This window comes from Poecilia formosa, unplaced genomic scaffold (genome assembly GCF_000485575.1).
Source record: "Poecilia formosa unplaced genomic scaffold, Poecilia_formosa-5.1.2 Scaffold4, whole genome shotgun sequence".
NCBI lineage: Eukaryota > Metazoa > Chordata > Actinopteri > Cyprinodontiformes > Poeciliidae > Poecilia > Poecilia formosa.
This window is the reverse complement of record NW_006799943.1, coordinates 4,997,054-5,015,562: the sequence shown is the minus strand read 5'-3', so window position 1 is coordinate 5,015,562 and position 18,509 is coordinate 4,997,054. Positions and strand designations below refer to the sequence as shown.

Sequence of the window (18,509 nt, the reverse complement as noted above, 5' to 3'; positions counted from 1 at the left end):
TGAAATTTGTCAGTTATCTTAATTATTTTCTTCCTCTTTATGTTTATCAAAAATAAACATAAAGATCTGTCAATTTCCAATACTTGCTAAGGTATTTGTTACATTTGGACGTTTTTTTTGCATTTTGTTGTGTTAAGAAGTGGTTCATAATCCTAAAGTAGAATAAAATGATTTAGTATTTTTATTATTATTTTTTTTTTAAGTGTGTATTGTCTAACTCCTTTAGACAATACCTGTCACTAGGTCTGGCCACTTTTATTATTTTCAAGTTATTTATTTGTTTATATTTGCAGTTTTATAATTTCTTTCTTTTTATGTGATGTCTAAATTGAGCTACTTTTGTTTAAATATCTAGCTTTATTGCATCTTTCTTTATTTGTGCTCCTTTAGTTTTTGAATGATCTTATGTATTAAATGAATTTACCTTTTCTCTTGGCCTGTTACGTTTTCCCACAGCATGATTCCACCACCTTCATGTTTTACCACGTAGCTGGTGTGTTCAGGGTGTAGTGTTTGCATGTGGGGAGGAAAAAAATTGTCAAATTTTGGTCTCATTTAACCAGAGTACCTTCTTCCACATGTTTGATGTGTCCTCCATCTTGTTTGTGGAAATCATAACTTGCCCAAAATAACAGCAGGATTCATAATGAAATTATATTTAACATTTCTGCGTGGCTATGTAGCAATTAGGCAATTAGTTGCGTTGGAAATTATTTAGGAATAACAGAGTTAAAAAGGCTGAACTGCTTTTTTAATTATTGTTTTTCTTGTATTTGTTGACGTTTCCGAATATAATCAGACTAAGTTCAAGGCATAAAAATGCAACACCGTTTATAGCTGAGTGAGGAGAGTGTGTGAAACCACTTCCTCATTTAATGTAATTACACACTTCTGGAATTTTCCTAAGTTTTTTTTTATTATTATTATTATTATTTCTAGAGTATCACTGTACCCACCTTGATAGTAGCAGTATCAGTGGGGAAAGACGAAAGTTCCTTCAAATTTTGCATTGAGAAACGTTTGATTGAACATTCAGCAGTGGTTTTCAATTTTGGCCTTGATGTACTGAGACGTTTCCCAGAATACCTGGCTTCTATGCAATAATATACGCTGTGGATATTTGAAAATAAGCTGTTTTTCACTGGGAGTTTTTTTTTTTTAACAAATGATCAATTTCCGACTTAATTGAAGACGAGCAGATGCTGCCAAAGACGAGCATCTGCTCGTCTTTGGCAGATGCTGTTTCATACTCAATCTTGTCACCCTCACACTTCCTCAATCAACTGTTTATGAAGTTATTCTGAAAAGTGTTACTGATATAAAAATCATGTTGGGTTCCAGACAATTCAGTTCGGTTTTGTGTAGCTCAGTAGCTCTTAAATACACCACAGAATTTATAATGTCTGACAATTGGACTTTCAGTGGTGATGCTTAATCAATACATCCAGGATAGCATTTTAATACTACAGGGTGTATTTCAAAACATGTCTTGTTTAACAGCAGTCCCTTGTAACCCACATTTTCACTACCTTATTCTTAATATGTCAAGAAAACATATGTATACATTGCAATATAAAGAACTAAATACATAAATAAATAAATCTATTTTCCTCCGTCGTTGGTAAAATTATCGGTGACTGTCGTTGACAACCTAGATTTCTACATTTGTTATATAACTCCGTAGAAACTTCGATATTAGCTCACCGCTTACGTCATACGTTAATTCTCAACCCTTCAGAAATAATTTCAAAATATTAAGAATATAATGTGGGTACGTGTTATTAATTTGTTTTTCGCGCATCTAATTAAATTACAGCTTTCGGCTTACATTAAGAAAATATTTTTTGTTTATCGGTATCCATTTTTTTGTGCGTGCGTGACGTCACTTGAACGTACAGCGGAAGAAAAGCAGGTGCAGTTGTAGCATCAGACTCATAACAACCGTTACCAACGTACTGTGACAGTTACCCAGGCCCCTTTTTTCTTTCTTTGGAAAACCTCTGAATACCTTTTCAGCTGAGCTGTTTCTGCTGTGAGAGACGCTGGAGGGTCGACATCATGACTTTGAACCAGAACCACTCAGAGTCTGGTGGAGTCATCATCAACAACAGTGAGAGGTAACGTTAGCTTTTAGTCACCGTTTTCCACATTCGGCCTAGTCTATCTTTTTTTTTTTTCGGTTTAAACGCGAACAGTGCAAACTCATGGAAACACAGCGTCGACCTCACAAATAACGAACAGCAGCAGTGCACATTATGTAGCTATTCGCAGTATATTACTAATTCATAAAAAAAAACATAATAAAATGTACACTTTCCCAATTTTACTTATTTTTACCCTTAAATTCTGATCAGAAATGCAGCTCCTGTGGATTTAGAATGCATAATAAGCGGTTTTGTTCTATTAAACACGAAGTTTCACATAAATACGCCACTATTTGTTGCAACGCCATGGAAAATTCGAGGCGCGTTCGATAGCTCTGGGTCGGCTCTCGTGACCAAAACATGGCCTTCAATCAAAACAGACTTCACGTGCGAACACGGAAAAAAAAAGAGCATGGAGCGCGAGCCTGCTTTCAGGATACGTGTAGCTCAGCGTTTAAATGCTACTTGTTCGGACTGTGGCTCTACGTGAACACATATTGCATTGCGTAGTTGTGCTTACACAAGCCTGCTGGCCTCATACACTCTGCCCTGCTTTGGCAGAAAAAGGTTGTTTGGTTTTGATACGTATAATAGAGGGAGACTGGGTGTGTTTGGCCAAATGTGTCTCTTGGCAATGCAGAACAGAGAGGGCGTGAACGTATCTTTCACATTACATCAATATTTTCTTGGTTAGAAATGTATTAGAATTTCAGAATTATGGAGTCTAGAAAGCAAGTGACCTATCAATTGGTCTTTGGTATTTGTAATATACCAAAGACCAATTGAACTAACAGATTATTAAAAGTGCTTTAAAAAAGATTGAACTGGCTGCTGTTAAGCCAAAATACGAAATTTCTGCCATATCATTTGTAGAGAAAGCAGGGTTGGTATAAATTCTGCCTTATAGACGCTTCTGGAACATACAGGAATGTAGCAATTAAACCATCAGGAGAAACTGTACAGTCTGTCACTAGATGGCATCAGGGCCTAATCCTATTATTTCAGGGCCATGTTTAGTAACTGGACAGCTACAGAAAAACCCAGCTGTCTCAACTTTAAAATTGTAAGTTCAGGGTTATGAAACTGAAGCTTGAGCCATCTTTAATTTGGATGCTTGTGACGAGCCATAAACATTTTTGACTTACATTATGCACAGTGTTTATTTATTGTGTTATTATTATTGTAAATGTATGTTTACGTGTTTGTGTATGTCACTAGCGTGTTGATGTCCCATGATAACGTGGAGCTGGTCTTCTGCGATGCGGACCGTCTGCCTGAGCCGTTCAGAAAGAGCAAAAAGGGCAGCGTCTACTTGACACCGTACAGGGTGAGTGACTTTTTGTAATCACGGTCTCTTACTGTCAGAATTGTCTTCAAATTAGAAATTTTAAATTGTAGATAAATGCTCATGAATAACAAAAGCGTTATTTAAAATGCGTATTTTGCTCCAGACTAACTAGTTTTTTCACTAGCAGTTGTTTTACTGAAGAACAAGTTTACTTTTCTGCAATAAACAGTATTCCTCAGTAGGGATAAGTCCAAGATTGTCATCATAATATTTTGTGATAAAACTAGTTATTACTTCTTTCTTAAAAAAAATACAATAATATTACAGTTTTGACAAATTTTATATCATTAATTGGATTTTTATCAAGACAACAAAAAAATTCAATTTCTTATTATGATTTTGTTTTAGATACCAAAGCACTGAAATTCCTACTTTTGCTTCTTTTTTTTTTTGCCAATACTATGCCTTAAAAATGTGTATTTGAACAAATGTGTATGTGAACAATCCAATCCAGATTGTACAAATCTAAATTTTTTTAGACTTGGGAAATCAAGCAAACACCTTTATATGTAGGTTTCTTATTAAATAACAGATTGCAGTCATTATTTCCAGGATAACTGGAAACAGGCTCTGAGGTGGTTACCAACTGGGAAGTGTCCTTCAAAACCTTGCAGCCACCAGTGCAGAGCTTGGTTAGCAGGTGGACGTGTGTGCATTGGAATATAGTTGAGTTGGACAACATCTTTGTGACAAAAAAAAACAGCAACAAAGAAGCTCTTTATGTCCAAGAAAACAACAGGGAGACATTTAAATTCTGCAGGAAGTATGAGGACAGACAATGGAGGTTATTATCTCTGATAAAAACCTTTAAAGCAGAAGCTTTAAAACAGAGTTAGGATCAGAACATCCTGCAAGATTAACTTTTTGTAACATTCCAGAAATGACGTGTATATATTTATTTATTTTTGGTCATTTTTAACCTGTCTATACACAAGTGAAAAAATAAAAACACACAATGCTGCAAAAAACAAGACCAAACTAGTGCAAGAAATCTGTAAACAATACCTAAACTGTTGTTAAATTGAAACAGGGGCAGGGATGATTGGAAAAATTATGAAGCTGTTTTTTTTTTTTTTTATTACTTTCACAAACATATTTCTAACAATATTTAGCACACACAAAAAAACCTCCAGCAAAACTTAAGTCCAGCTTGAAAGTCGAAACCTGCTGATTCTTCCTTCCAGGTGATCTTCCTGGCTAAAGGACGCGACGCTCTGCAGTCCTTCATGATGCCGTTCTACCTGATGAAGGGCTGTGAGATCAAACAGCCGGTTCTGGGCGCCAATTACATCAAGGGCACCGTGAGCGCCGAGCCCGGAGGTAAGGACGCCGCGTTCGACCCCTTCATTCGGCTGAGACGGGTTCTCTACCATCTGGATGAATTGAATGTCTTCATTCATTCAGGTGGATGGGAAGGAAGTGCCACGTTCAAGCTGGTCTTCGCCGCCGGCGGAGCCATAGAGTTTGGCCAGTTCATGCTGCAGGCTGCAGCTCAGGGTAAGAAAATGAAGCAATGCATCTAAACAGTGTTTTTTTGTTTTTTTTTAAACACTTTTTACTCATTTATTTTTTGTGGTATATTTTGTTGCTGCAGCGTCTAAGGGCCAGCCGCTGACTCCTAGCTTCGGTGGCTGCCCTTTCATGGCTAACGGAGGCTACGCTTTCCCTCCTCCCCCAGCTAACGGAATGTACCCTCAGGGACCTCCACCCGGCTACTCCTACCCCAACCCCCCTCCTCCAGGTACCAAACCATCATACCAACAGCAGTGTTATTAGTGTGCAATTCAACAAACGTTTCATTTGGTTCTCTCTTCCTGTCCTGTGATCCAGGGGCATTCTACCCAAGTCCTCCAGCTTTCGATGCGTCTGCCAGCTACGTACCGCCCCCTCCTTACTCTGCCCCCCTGGGTCAGCAGCCACCACGTGACCCAGACCTGCCCTCCTCAGCAGCAGGTGAGTCTCTCAAGTGGAGAGGCTCTGAGAGGTAGCTAAGATCAAAATAAACACATAAAAATAAACCTGATGGTTCTTACTTCTCTTTAGGCAAAGAGACAGTTTTGAGTAAGATAATCGTTATTTTATTTTATTTGTTTTGCCTTCTTAGATTTTTATGACCACACCAGCAACGTTAAAGGCTGGAGCTAAACTCATAGCAGACAAAGAAAAACAACCAGAAGATGAAAAAACAATTAGATTTTCTGTTCTTTTTCTCATGTAGATTTTTTGTTTCAAGAACCTCAAAAACTTTTTTTAAAAATTGCATTTATATTCTAGTGAGAAATCAAGAGATGTCTTGAAGGGAAATTCAAGGCTTGCAAACTCAATCGCCGTGGTAAAGCACGGTGGTGGCAGCGCCATGCTGCTGTGTCGTGACGCTTTTCCTCAGCAGAGCTAGAGAAGATAGACTGAGAAAGCACCAGGCAGAGGAAAACAGATTCACGTCTTAAAATGGCCTAGTAAAAGGCTTCCCATTCAATTCAGAGCTTGATCTACAGGAAATCTGTCCGTCACCGTCTGCAATAACCCGCTGAAGAATTTGAGTTATATGAGTTACATCGACATTTAATTTCACTTTGGGATCAATAAAGTATTTTCGAACTTGAATTTACAAAGAAAAATACATAATTTTGTTTCCGTCACAACTTTTTACTCATTTGTTGTTTTATCACATAAACTCTTCTGGAGCAGCTCAGATTTGTTGGTAGCAACATTAACAAAACAGAACAGTTCAAGAAATGTGAACATTTTCACAATAACAGTCTAAGAAATGTAATCATCTGATGATCATTAGACCTCTGCAGTCTGAGTCAGGACATTTTGCCTTGTTAATGCAATTCCATCGTTCAAACCACTTTCTGCTAACAAATGTAAAATTTGGCAAACCTTTTCCTTTCGTTCCTAGCTGCACTCATCACTGAAATGAGCTCTCCCCTCCCCCCTTACCTTTCTCATATGTGCCAGGTTTTTTTTTTAATAGTCAAAGACATATTTAATAATGAACATCCTCTCCTGTTCCCTGCCTACCGTTCCCAGCGGAGGCCAAGGCAGCGGAAGTGGCGGCGAGCGCCAGCTGTGCCACTCTGCCTCCTACGCACGTGTACCTGCCGCAGGTAAGAGCCCGTATCCCAGCTCTGAAAAAACTACTTCTGATCAATAATTGAAATGAAATGAACACTTTCTCTCTCATTTTTCTCTGCAGGACAAGCCCCCGCCTTACTCACCTCCAGAGGACAAGAAGAACCAGTAGACCCTGTGTGACCCCGCCCTCGTTCCTCTGTCTCCTCTCATTTCATTGACTGGACATTTTCTCCTCTCGGTCTTCCTTATCACCTTCTAATATTCCTTTTTCCCCCCCTCTGACCCTCCTCCTCGTTTTCCTGTCTCCCTTCATCAGAAGCACCTTTACTTCCCAGGAAGTCGCAAAGAACAAGCGCTGGCAACCAAAACGGTTGCCATCTATTGTATAATATTTGTCGCTTTCCAAGTGTCCCGTTAATCCCCCCTCCCTTCTCCCTCTTTTAACCTCTTGCGATCTGATGTTGAATGATGTGACGCTCACATAGAATTTTCTATCTAACCAAACTCTAAACCAATGAAGTCATTTGCTTTGCTACAGACGGCCGTAGGCAAACCGAATGCAGTTTTATTTTTCTATTATTTTTGTGTGTACCAAGATTTTCAAGAAGGTATTTTCTCGAGAAAACTTAGTGTCAGAAGTACAAAGTTACAAAGTAGCCTTTTTTTTTTTTGTAAAAGCGAGCAGATTTTGTGTGTTTCGACATGCTGTGGTGGGACCAGGAACACTAGAGAGTCCACAATATGGGATTAGAGCAGAGCAGTGGATTCTCCTACCAATGTAACACGGGAGCAGACCGGTCACCTAATGATGTCACATCCTGTTTGCCCCGGGCTTCACCATTCACTCCTCTGTCGTCCTGTTTTTGTCTTTTTTTTTTATTATTGTAGTTGTCTTTTTCCCCAGATAGTAACACGACCGCCTGGAGGATGGGCTCAGTTTCTGTTCAACTCCGTTCGCTTGGTCTGATCTCGAGCGCCTCGGTTCTTCCTTCCTCTGTGGTCATTTTATCTGTATCCTGTATCTGTGGCGCATCAGCGGCTCATTCTTTGCACTTTTAGAATGCTATGCATCAGGCTACGGTTCGCTCTCGTCGTGGCTGGGTGTACAATAACATTCAGCTCTGTATGTATTTCAAACTTAATTTATTGAACAGTTACTGTAGAATGGTTCAATTATGGAAAAACAAACGGCATGATCTCAACAGAAGCATGTGCGCATTAGATTGAAGTTTAATAAATGGCTCTTAACTCATGAAACAGGGAGTGTTTCTTTTTTTAAATTTCCAGTCAGGATTGTTGTCACATTTTAAATTTCTACTTAACACAAAAGAGACAAACTCATTCTAGATTGATGCTTCTACGTCAGGAAAAGTGCTCTGATTCCGTCTTTTGCAGCGTTTTGTGCATATCCACAGCAGTTTCCCAAAAATCCTGAGCCTCAAGTACCTCAACATGCCAAAGGTTGACAGCGTAGCTCAGCAAAAGTGCTTAAAAAAACAAAAAACGTGGCTGGTTGTCATAAACGTGCTGAAAACATCTAGAAAGTGCCGCAGATTCCAACATCACACTGCAGGAATCGGTTTCTGCTTTCATGCTGAAAGTCCAAGAGCTCTTTTCTCAGCAGTGCTTTTTAAAAATCTGTTAACAAAAATGGATTTTATTTGCAGCAGGCGAAAGAGTTACTCTTTAACAAGTGGCATTGAATGGAGTTGTGTGGTTTTTAGTTGTGTGGGAAACATTCTAGTATTTCAAACTCCATAACTCCAGTTGTGACATGTTTAGGATCATTGTCCCTCCTGCTTGGCTGAACATCGAAGCTTCTGGACTACAAACCTAACATCAGCACCAACTGGGGTGATTCTGACAAATCAATAACCCAAACCAACCAATCGAATCCTCCAGCTGTCCACATGGACAAGCCAAATATCTCCTACACAAACGATTTACGGTCAGAGACGAAAACTGAAACGTTTGGATAAATGTAGGTGGTTAGCGTCACATTCGCACCCAGGATGATTGTATGCAACTTCGGAGCAGGAAGGCAAATGACAGTATTCCTTTCAAGCTGATTAACTCAAAACAGACAAATTGAAACTCTTTGTAGCACAAATTGGCAGCATATCATTAGCCGGTCCGTTCTGGACATAACACTATATGAATAATGCATGAAAACATCACAATTGTCCTGTCAATGCAAAACACCAACAGTGATAATTGTCATTGCGCTCCTCTTCATCTAGGTAAACATATTTTTCAAAAAAGTTTAAATAAGAATTGTATTAAGTGTTGGCAACCCCCATGTTTGGAGACATTGGAGTCATTTTCTTCAGTCTTCTCTGCCTGCGTTAAAAGCTGTAGACGAGGATCAGCTGGGTGCATAACAGTCGATCTTTAGACACCTTGAAGTTGATTTCTTTGACTAAAACCATTTAGATGAAATGGAGCGAAAGCTGTAAGGATTCAGAGTTTGTCGCCACCAAGTGGTGAGAGGAGAATAATACAAACCAGAAAGTTGAGAAAGTTTTTTTAAATAGATAAAACGAGTTTCTCTGTGTTGAATCAGCCGGAGGCTCACGGGGAGCAGAGAGTGATGCTGACTCCCTCCCCTATCCAGCAGGCGGGGAACAGCTCCTGGGTGAAGGCACAGTGGAAGGCGTGGAGCCTCGTCTGTCCGTCGCCGTAGTAGGTGAGCGTCCCAGCCTCGTAGTCCAGCAGCATGCCGATGCGGCTGTGATGGGAGTGGCCGACCAGCGTCTCCCGCCGGCCGTTGTGCCAGGCGGAGAGCTGATGCTCGTCCAGCTGGAGACTCCACGACAGTTCGTTCATACCCACCATGCACCGCTTCCCCTTCTCCTTCCTGGGGATGGTTTCATAAGTTACCTGGAAGAGGGAGAGGTAAAAAAATAAATGGAGGTTATTTTTTTTTTTTTGTTTTTTTTTTTTTTTAAAGGGCATTTCGTGTGTCGCATGGTGCAGTGGTCAGAGCGGGAGCGTGGCTATGGACCTCGACGCTGGCGTATCGAGTTCGACCCCCGTCCTTGGTTCCTTAGTCGCATGCTTTACCCGGCCCTACTTTCTGCACCCTTCCTGTGGGATTACTGACAAATAAAAGCCACTAATGTCTTTAGAATAAAACAAGTTAAGAAATATATCGTTTTTTGGGGTGACCATAAATATATATATACACGACAGCTCAAACATGGATGCGATCAATTTAGCTAGCGCCCTTTAATTTGACCACATTAATTCAGTGGCAGAAGAGCCCACATTAAGAAATAACTGGTTTTAACACCATGACCAGTGGCAGTTGTCTTTTTAACATAAATGTAACTTTTTATTTTTAGGTTTATAGTTCCTCATTTAAGTTTTTAGGAAATTGTAATTACTAATCCTTGACATCCTGTTTCGCATGGTTATGTCAGAGGTCATTTCCTGTTTGCACTGGCCATTAAGCTACTAGATGAAGTTTTTAATTTTGTCAACAGCCAGTGGGCAGGAGTTAAAAATCTGAAAAAAGAAAATAACAGCAGAAAAATTAGCCATTTTGGGGTGGTCACAAAGTCTCCATGACTACGAGTACATGCCATGTACTTTCTAATTGTCATTTAAAGAGGCATACAAGGAAAAAAAACAACTTTATTCCAGTAAACAGATTAGAAAAGTATTTTATGTTTGTGATGGTAAGACAGACACGATTTTGAAATAAGGGATGAATGTGTGGAAAAGCACCGTATTTCCTCTGTATGTATGGTAATGGATCCTTGATGCCACATATCTGTTCTAAAGAGCCGTGTTCTTGTGAATAATGTTATGATGTTGGGTATAAAAGCATTAACAATATAAACAGAAAGCGATTCATGTTTGGGTCTTTGGGCAAAAGCAACCAACTCAAACACAAAAATCATTTACTCGACACACAGTCATCCTCCTTCCATTACTGTCTGAGCCTTCTGACCTCAACCTTAGATACAAAAAAGACCCCTAAAACTTTGGGCTGAGCTGAAGGGAGAGTAAAAGAAGAGCTCGGAAAGATTCTGGAACTACTCTAACAGATGAAATCTCTAATGACCAACAGACTGATGTGATGTACGACAACAGAACCAGCAGAGTCTTTACCCCGAGGTAGGCCCAAGGCTTGGACACCTCCAGCTCCCAGTAGTGCTGTCCCTTTTTAAAGCCCTGGAAGCAGAGCACCTGCCAGGTGTGGTCGAAGCGAGCCTCGTGAGCTGGGACCGGGCGCGGACCGGAGGTCAGGTGCTCCGCCCTCCGATTCTCATGAGACAGAGACAGGTGTTCGTTGGCTGTTCGAGGGTCAAACGTCAGAGAGCAACGATCTACGAAGACAAGGATTGAGACAAGAGTTAAGATCTGTCAAGCTAAGGTTTCAATCATGTAGCGTATAAAAAGCAGGACTCACAGGCACTGAGGCTTTCCTTCCCACCAGGGAGGCACGGAGTAGCCGGACTGGGAACCACAGCAAGTACTGGCCTCTTATCCTGAGGAGAACCTGGACAGCCATGAGCCGATGAGAACACGGGTTAGGTTAGGATAAAAGTTCTGGCCAGTCCAGCAGAAAGTAGCTCTTAAAACCAAGGTTACCGTCGTTGTCCTGAAGCACAGTGGTGCACACGGCTCTCTCCAGGTCCTCACAAACCAGCTTGGAGACTCGGGTCAGAACGTCCGTGACGCCGTTCAGCCGATCCACAAGGTTTGGCGACACCTCTGTGGGAACGTCGCTGAAACGTGGCACTTCCACCTGCGTCGACTCCTGAGAGTAAAACACATCCGCTCCATCGCGTTTCAACGAAATACGAGATAACCGCTGATGTTAAGAGGTACAGACCCTAATGAGGTCGGCGTCAGAGAGATCGTGCAGAGCTGCTATTTGGGCTTGGCTCTCTTGGAGGATCTGCGAGCGCTGCTGGAGGCAGGTCAACCGCGTCTCCGCCTCCGTGATGGCTTCCTCTTTCTGCTGCTCGATGAACAGCTCCGTGGCCTCCTGCTTCTCAGTCAGAATCTTGATCAGAGAGGAGAACTTGGCCCTCATCCAAGACGAAGTCTGCTGTAGAGTCACCTGTTGATGGAAGGACCTCAGTTGCACGTCTGCTTGGTGAAATATTTGTCAATCTTTCACCATAAACAAGCAAATATGAACAGATTGGATTTCAATTTCAAGCTACGTCTGATAGGTTAGATTAGAACAATCTCCTACAGTGCCTTGAAAAAGTATTAATACCCCTCTTTGTTTTTTTCTTTGTCGTGCTACAACCACAAACTCCACTGGATTTTATGTGACCAACATAGTTTTCAACATTGTTTCACCAATAAAAACCTGAAACATGTCATGCGTTTGTGTTCAGACAGTTATGTCAGAACTTAAGACAACCAATGGATGAGTGACTCTATGGTCTTTGTAGAGCCACCTTGTGAGGAAGTCACCTATCAGCTCTGCGTATTTAGCCACCTGTTTTTCTTTGCTAAATATCGAGAGCTCATTTGATATTTGAGCAATTTTGAATTCAACAATTCAAAATTGTTGAATTTTGAACTTCCATTTCAGTCATTCACAGTTAAAAACCATCATAGTTTGTAGCCTATGAAAGGTTTTCTTTCAACATTGCCCACTATTTAGCTTAGGGTTTCCCCCAGTGTACTATAAGCCTGGCAGGCCACCAGGCTTTATTTGCCCCACCACCAGACTAAGCATCATTTGTTTATTTTAAATAGGGTTTTTTAATACACCAGTGACATTCACATCAGAATTTTGAATGTTTTGTGTTTATCTAACCCCAACAAAGTAAGTAGAAAAGCATACAGAGTGTGGATACTTTTTCAAGATACCATATTTTCTTCTGTTTAACGATCTAGATTCTGTTTATATATATATAAACTGAGGAATCACCTTAGCATGACTGATGTTCTCCACCAAATCATTTATACTCTTTTGTGTGTCCTCAAGCCGTTTCTCCACTTCCTTACTCTTTCTTTCAAGCAACAGCTGTAAAGAAAACACAATTTGGAGAAAAGGTTTTTACCTTACTATTAAAAGTTAAGTTTGGACTAAAGTTACAAGTATCCCGACTTGTTTTATACCTCTTGACTTTCCTTCTCTGCCTCCAACATGACTTTGTCGTGATTGGCGCATTCAGTGATGCCACATTCGCAGCACACGGGCATTTTGTCCTGCCTGCAGTAGTAAACCAGGGGCTTCTTGTGGCGATCGCAGAGCAGCAAAGTCCTCGCCCCATCCCCTGACCTCAGCAGAGGTTCCCTGCAGGACGGGCCGGTACTGTTGGCAGACTCGGCCAGCACCGACAGTGACACGTTTCGCTTCAGAACTGGTCTGGACGCGAACTCCTGATTGCAGAAGGGGCAATGGGGGCTTTTGTTAGACTTGCTGCTGGTGTCCCAGTGTTTGCTGATGCAGTCTTTACAGAAGGTGTGGCCGCAGGGGATGGTCACAGGGTACCTGAAACGTTCCAGGCATATGGCGCAGTTGAGATATGAATTCTGAGAGTCCATATTTGCAGGGAAACAACAAACATCTAGAAGAAAGAAAACACAGAGAAAGGATGTCACGATTATGTGTTTTTTTTTAGACTAAAAAAACCGGCTAATTCTAAATAAAATTGCCATTTATTTTCTTTTCTGCGTTGAACTGTGACACAAAGCAACAGCAAAGTAATAGTCACAGCGATATACAACGCCATATCCAGGTGGAGCCCAGAGCCAACAGCCTGAACTGAACTCAATGGAGAGCACAGCTAGCGCTAGCTCCAGTTAGCATTACGTTTGGCTCCTTTTATTTTAGCCACGACTCTACGTGACAAATACTCAGTCGAAAATATTAAGAGAACTAAACAATTTAATTCCACATTTTAAACAGCACGCCTTCTCTGACTACTGAGTTGTAACACAAATGTAACATCATGACATGTCTTACCACTACAATAGATTTATTCCTGCACGTTACAGAAGAAGCTTCCCTGATGACGAAAACACGCCTAACGATACCTTCACTGGCTACCGGGAAATAATAAACACAACGCTAAACGTGAAGGTGGAAGATGCGAAATGTGTTGAGAGATTCCTACCTATTATTAAATTAGGTCAGGAGTTATATATTTAGACCGCTTATTGAAATTAACACTTGTATGCGCTTTCAGGTAATAAATATAGTAAGAAGCGTAACTGTTAAGACAATAGATTGAGAAATTTCTGAAGTGTAAAATCAGTTCCGACTATATTTTGGTCATGTTGAACTCGAAAACTTATATTATCCTATTTAAAAGAAAGAGGGTTGTGCAATGTTTGAATGCACAACCCAGAATGCTGCTAGTCATTAAAACATAAAAGAGAATATTTTTACATTTTTATTACGTTTCATTTTTTTTCCTGTATTTTTTTTGTATTTTTAGTTCCTTTTTTTTACGTATTAGTCGTTGCCTGGGTTACATTACAAGAACACCTGTTCACTAATATTACTTATCAATGGGAAAAAGTGATTGAAGTAGATTTCTGAGTTCTTTGATGCATTAAACGCAACATCGCAGTCCTGTATCGTTTGACCACACGGCCACCGTAGTTACATCCAAGATGGCGCTGCGCACAGTTTGTGCTGCTGCGCTGCGAACTGGGACAGATTTAGGGGTCAATAACGCGAGGACTATTGCTACAACAGGTAATGTTATTGTTTTTTTGAGATATTTTCTATTTGGTAGTTATTGTCCGAACTTTAATGCTCGAGTGTTGCTTTGTAAAAGGGTGTTTGAAGGAAACAACACAAACTGCTGGCCTCGACTGTGCGGTCAGACATGACAAACTCAGCAACAGTCAGAAAAATCATTTTGTTTCAGTCTTCATTACGTTGGCAACATAACTGGGTTAGTTTAAGAGAGAAGGAGAATTCGCAAGTTTAACTTTTACAATTTAATCATGTATCAAAAAGCAATGATCCCTTTACTAGCTAACAAGAAATAACTAAGAAAAATAGTTCAATTTCAAGGATTAAAATTGAAATTTAAACAATTTTTATGGCTCACTTTAACAAATCCAATACTTATTTGAAGCATTACCTGGTTTTCTTTGTATCAGAAGTGTTACATTAGACTTATTTGGGCATGTAACCATACTCCCTTTTAAAGAAATAAATCAAATTTTGCCTCTATTACATGAATTAGATTTTCAGAAACTGAAAATAATGACATTAAATGTTACTGCAAAGGAAGTGTTTACCTAAATAGTCACTGAAGTCACTGATTTAAATGTGATTGACCAGAATTAGAATTTGACAAATATTCTTGGCAACGAGCATTCACTCCCCTTGGATGTTTTTTTTTTTTTTATGAAAAAGTGGCTCGTATCTACTTTGAATTTGTGTCCAAAATAATAAATTTTTACTACGTATTGCTGTAAAACAATGTTTGATAAGCTGTTTTGTATAATTGTGTTAAAACACATTCTGTTTTTTTTTTTCTCTTGTTACCAACAATGAAAACAAAGAGAGCTTTCTATTCCATTTAAACTCGTTTCTAATAAAGGTGTATTCGGCCTTTTATTACCCTTGAATCAAACGAGATGTTGCCTTCTGCAATACATTGATCCTCCAGCAGAGGGCAGGAGACAAGCACAGGCTTCAAAACAAGAAGTGGAAACTAACATCAGCTCTATTGGAGGTCTCATAAATAGTCATAACAGGGTAAATAATAATAATAATTTGTCACTAAAAGAGGTCTGTCTGTGAACATGCCTGACTGAAACATTTTAGCTCTAGTTTTAATTCAAATTTGATTTAAAAATGCAGTTGTGCAAGATAATAATTTAAACCCATAACATTTTGACGATGTTGTTTCTAACCATTGGACCCAGTGGTCCTCAGCAAACGGGTGCGTCCGCTGGGACCCATGCCCAATGACGACATCGACACATCAAACCTGGAGTCTCTGGAGAAATACCGCAGCTACAACCGCTACTTCCGACAGGCCGAGGAGGCCAAGAACAAGCGCATGTGGTGGAAGACCTACAGGAGCTACGTGGAAAAAGCAGATCCTGAGCACGGTGAGGAGTAAACTCTGGAATCTGCTGCTGATGGGGTTCAAATGCGTCACTGAGTATTGCTGTGCGTCTAGGTGCTGAGCGCGTGGACATAGGACTGCCGTACTGTCGTCCCAGCAGAACCAAAGAGGTGAAGGAGAGGAGGCAGGTAATGAGGGAAAACAACAGGAACGTCGAGCTGGAGAGGGCCTCCCGACTTCGTACTTGTACGCTTTTTTTTTCCCCCTTGACGTTTGTCAAAATTAGACTTTTTTCAACTGGAGAAGTTAACACATGTCACCCCTTCAGTGAAGATCTCCTTGGACCGAGTGCAGGAAACCTGGGAGAAGACCAGCGGACCGTTGCACATAAAGAAGCTGGCCGACCACTACGGGGTCTTCAGGGACCTCTTTCCAATGGCCTATTTTCGACCTCAGGTCACCCTCCGCATCAGCTACAGCCAGGACAGTGATAGACAAGTCCATTATGGGAATCAGCTGACGCCTACAGAAGTATGCTAAAAAGACAGAGGATGAATTTTCCGATATTATGTTTCTTCTCTTAGCTTATCTTCTGCTCCATCTTGTCTCTTTAGGCAGTGTCGGCCCCCCGGATCGCCTTTGACGCAGAGGAGGGCTCCCTATGGACCCTCCTGCTCACCTCTCCAGGTCAGCGTCGCCCTTAACCTGTGAGACTAAGCAGTCTGTTTTCACTGGGGATGCAAGTTATCAGTTGAGTTAATGGAAAGTTGATTGATCTCATCCATGGACTAATGGTTGATTGACAAGCAGCCATTTTCTTAAAAACTTAAATTTCCTATTCTTTCAAGAGGGCCGACCGTCATTCCATTAACATAAAGGGATAAATCTTTCATAACATACTGAATTTGAAAAAAAAACAAAAAAACGTCAGCTGTACTAAATATCGACTGAATAAACAGAAAATTGTGTGTTTCTCACATTCTTAAACTTGCATATAAAGCATAGCAAAACAGGAACGTCTTGGGTTGCTGAATAAAAACTTAGTCGCTCCATTAAGTGTATTAACTCACTTAATACACTCATTAAGTGTATTAACTCACTTAATACACTTAATGTATTGGAACAATGCCAACACAATGTTTTTTTTTTTCCGCATCATGTTAACATTTTTCTGCGTCATCTTCTCCGTTTTCCTGTCATCACGTCCTCGCCTTCGTTATTTTTGGTGGAGAAGTTGACGCTGCTCTGTTATGCAGCATCTCGGCTGAATGAGCGCTATCGAGGTGAAACTTAAAGAACTTGTAGAGCGTTTATATTTCAAAACAGAACCGCATAAAGTGCATTTTACCTCCGATAAAGGACTGAGTTTGGACCGTTTCTCTTTCCGTTCTGATATGGCCGCCATGTTGTATCGGCAGGCGCTGCTTGAGGATGACCAGCGGCGCTCTCTGCTGGATGGCGGGCAAACTACAACAATAAAAGAACAATCGATTGGAATTAATTTTAACTAACCATTGACTGATACTTAATCACAAGCTGATTGTTTTCACCCCTAGTTTTCACATTTAAATTCAGAAAACATACCTTTATTTTTATTTCATTTCTTTGCAGACGAGCATCTTCTGGATAACGAGGCAGAGTACCTCCACTGGCTTGTGTAAGTACTTTGGGTCCAATCCAAAGTGTGCATTTCTTCGTCTGGTTAGTCCCAAAACATGTGAATATTAAAAATGTGGAATGTCTTGTGTCCCTGGAAGCGGGAACATTCCAGGCGGGGCGGTGAAGGCCGGAGAGGAGCTGTGTCACTACCTGCCGCCTTTCCCTGCCAGGGGAACAGGCTTCCATCGCTACATCTACGTCCTCTTCAAGCAGGAAAAACCCATCAGCTTCCGGGAAGATCTCCGCCCATCGCCATGGTGAGTAACGGCCCCAGCATCTTACCTGAATGTGAGAGAATCAAGACGTTCAAGCATTTTAAACGAGATGTACTTTCTTACCATAACAAGATATAAGAGGAGTATTACCACTTGTGTTGATGTGTGTGTAATAATCCATGCCATCTTTCCTCCTCAGCCACTCGCTGGTTGACCGCACCTTTAAAACCGTGGATTTCTACAGAAAGCATCAGGACGACATGACGCCAGCAGGCCTGGCCTTCTTCCAGAGCCAGTGGGACGAATCGGTTACCAACACCTTCCACAACACACTCAGTGAGTCGTGTTTCTTTATGTTGCCATGTTTGTTTTGAAGTCTGTTTAAAAATTAAAGCCGCATTCTCGCTCTAGACATGAAGGAACCAGTGTTTGAGTTCATCAGGCCTCCAGTGTACCACCCTCCACAGGTCAAGTATCCACACAGGCAGCCACTACGCTACCTGGACAGGTACAGAGATGGGAAGGAGCATACCTACGGCATTTACTGATCAGGAGAAACGTATCTGACCAGAAATCCAGTCTGGAAAGTGTGGAATCACCGTCTAAATAAAGCATTTCTTAACTGTTTCTGAGTCTGCTCTTTAGTCTTGTGACGACAGCTCATTGTCCTCAGTCAGATACATATTTTAAAAAGTTTATTAAAAGTGTCAATTTTTGCTTAAGTCTTACTGAGGAATAGGAACAGAATCAGTGCCACCAGTATGACTGGTAAAGCACAGTTGTAAAGTTAAAAGTAGTCGTGGGCCACAAAAGTTATAAGTTATTAAAAAAAAACTCCAAACAATTCTATTGTAAAAAATGTTTTATTGAAATGTGGTACAAATTTGATGTATTTACCTCATTTTCTGCAGGTGGGTCAGTGTAACTCAGGTGTTTATCTTTAAATTTGTTTAAAATGCATCTTATTCCGGTTTCCTTTTCAAACTTGTTCTATTTGGCCTTATTTTCAGTTTAATGAGTTACTTGATAGACACAATGAATTCAAACGGAT

The 18,509-nt window shown here is 40.6% G+C and overlaps 3 protein-coding genes across 6 annotated transcripts; 2 read left to right on the top strand and 1 right to left on the bottom strand.

The window, feature by feature from the left end:
* The first annotated feature begins 1,886 nt into the window (after positions 1 to 1,886).
* On the top strand, positions 1,887 to 7,823 carry wbp2 (WW domain binding protein 2). The gene is made up of 8 exons (XM_007560874.2): positions 1,887 to 2,117; positions 3,363 to 3,471; positions 4,677 to 4,812; positions 4,897 to 4,989; positions 5,087 to 5,233; positions 5,323 to 5,445; positions 6,526 to 6,602; positions 6,692 to 7,823. The coding sequence occupies exons 1-8, from the start codon at positions 2,059 to 2,061 to the stop codon at positions 6,737 to 6,739; spliced, it is 792 nt and encodes a 263-aa protein (XP_007560936.1). The 5' UTR covers positions 1,887 to 2,058; the 3' UTR covers positions 6,740 to 7,823.
* trim65 (tripartite motif containing 65) lies at positions 7,230 to 17,174 on the bottom strand. 4 transcript variants are annotated; one of them, XM_016675993.1, is made up of 9 exons: positions 16,933 to 17,174; positions 13,040 to 13,115; positions 12,664 to 12,927; positions 12,473 to 12,568; positions 11,414 to 11,644; positions 11,170 to 11,338; positions 10,988 to 11,077; positions 10,687 to 10,904; positions 7,230 to 9,450 (listed from the first exon to the last, which is right to left on the bottom strand). In XM_016675993.1, exons 2-9 carry the CDS (start codon positions 13,055 to 13,057, stop codon positions 9,142 to 9,144), a joined length of 1,395 nt encoding a protein of 464 aa, XP_016531479.1. In that variant the 5' UTR covers positions 13,058 to 13,115; positions 16,933 to 17,174; the 3' UTR covers positions 7,230 to 9,141. The 4 variants fall into 4 exon arrangements, with proteins under 4 accessions (XP_016531479.1, XP_016531473.1, XP_016531468.1 ...); XM_016675987.1 differs by lacking the exon at positions 16,933 to 17,174 and adding an exon at positions 13,514 to 13,611; XM_016675982.1 differs by having other exon boundaries at positions 12,664 to 13,115.
* Positions 14,087 to 18,085, top strand: mrpl38 (mitochondrial ribosomal protein L38). Its single transcript, XM_007560907.2, has 9 exons — positions 14,087 to 14,251; positions 15,439 to 15,627; positions 15,699 to 15,830; positions 15,913 to 16,115; positions 16,199 to 16,271; positions 17,196 to 17,241; positions 17,342 to 17,500; positions 17,658 to 17,794; positions 17,870 to 18,085. The coding sequence occupies exons 1-9, from the start codon at positions 14,167 to 14,169 to the stop codon at positions 18,004 to 18,006; spliced, it is 1,161 nt and encodes a 386-aa protein (XP_007560969.1). The 5' UTR covers positions 14,087 to 14,166; the 3' UTR covers positions 18,007 to 18,085.
* The last annotated feature ends 424 nt before the right edge of the window (positions 18,086 to 18,509 follow it).

What these genes read in the sequence shown, in the direction of transcription:
- mrpl38 (XM_007560907.2), top strand. Translation starts at nt 14,167, where the DNA reads ATGGCGCTGCGCACAGTTTGTGCTGCTGCGCTGCGAACTGGGACAGAT. An exon ending in GAGTACCTCCACTGGCTTGT is followed by an intron (nt 17,242 to 17,341) that starts GTAAGTACTTTG and finishes TGTCCCTGGAAG; the next exon opens with CGGGAACATTCCAGGCGGGG. An exon ending in GATCTCCGCCCATCGCCATG is followed by an intron (nt 17,501 to 17,657) that starts GTGAGTAACGGC and finishes TTTCCTCCTCAG; the next exon opens with CCACTCGCTGGTTGACCGCA.
- trim65 (XM_016675982.1), bottom strand. Translation starts at nt 13,092, where the DNA reads ATGGACTCTCAGAATTCATATCTCAACTGCGCCATATGCCTGGAACGT. An exon ending in GAAGGAAAGCCTCAGTGCCT is followed by an intron (nt 10,905 to 10,987) that starts GTGAGTCCTGCT and finishes TTGTCTTCGTAG; the next exon opens with ATCGTTGCTCTCTGACGTTT. An exon ending in AGCCTTGGGCCTACCTCGGG is followed by an intron (nt 9,451 to 10,686) that starts GTAAAGACTCTG and finishes TCCCTCTTCCAG; the next exon opens with GTAACTTATGAAACCATCCC.
- wbp2 (XM_007560874.2), top strand. Translation starts at nt 2,059, where the DNA reads ATGACTTTGAACCAGAACCACTCAGAGTCTGGTGGAGTCATCATCAAC. An exon ending in CGTGAGCGCCGAGCCCGGAG is followed by an intron (nt 4,813 to 4,896) that starts GTAAGGACGCCG and finishes TCATTCATTCAG; the next exon opens with GTGGATGGGAAGGAAGTGCC. An exon ending in CGCACGTGTACCTGCCGCAG is followed by an intron (nt 6,603 to 6,691) that starts GTAAGAGCCCGT and finishes TTTTCTCTGCAG; the next exon opens with GACAAGCCCCCGCCTTACTC.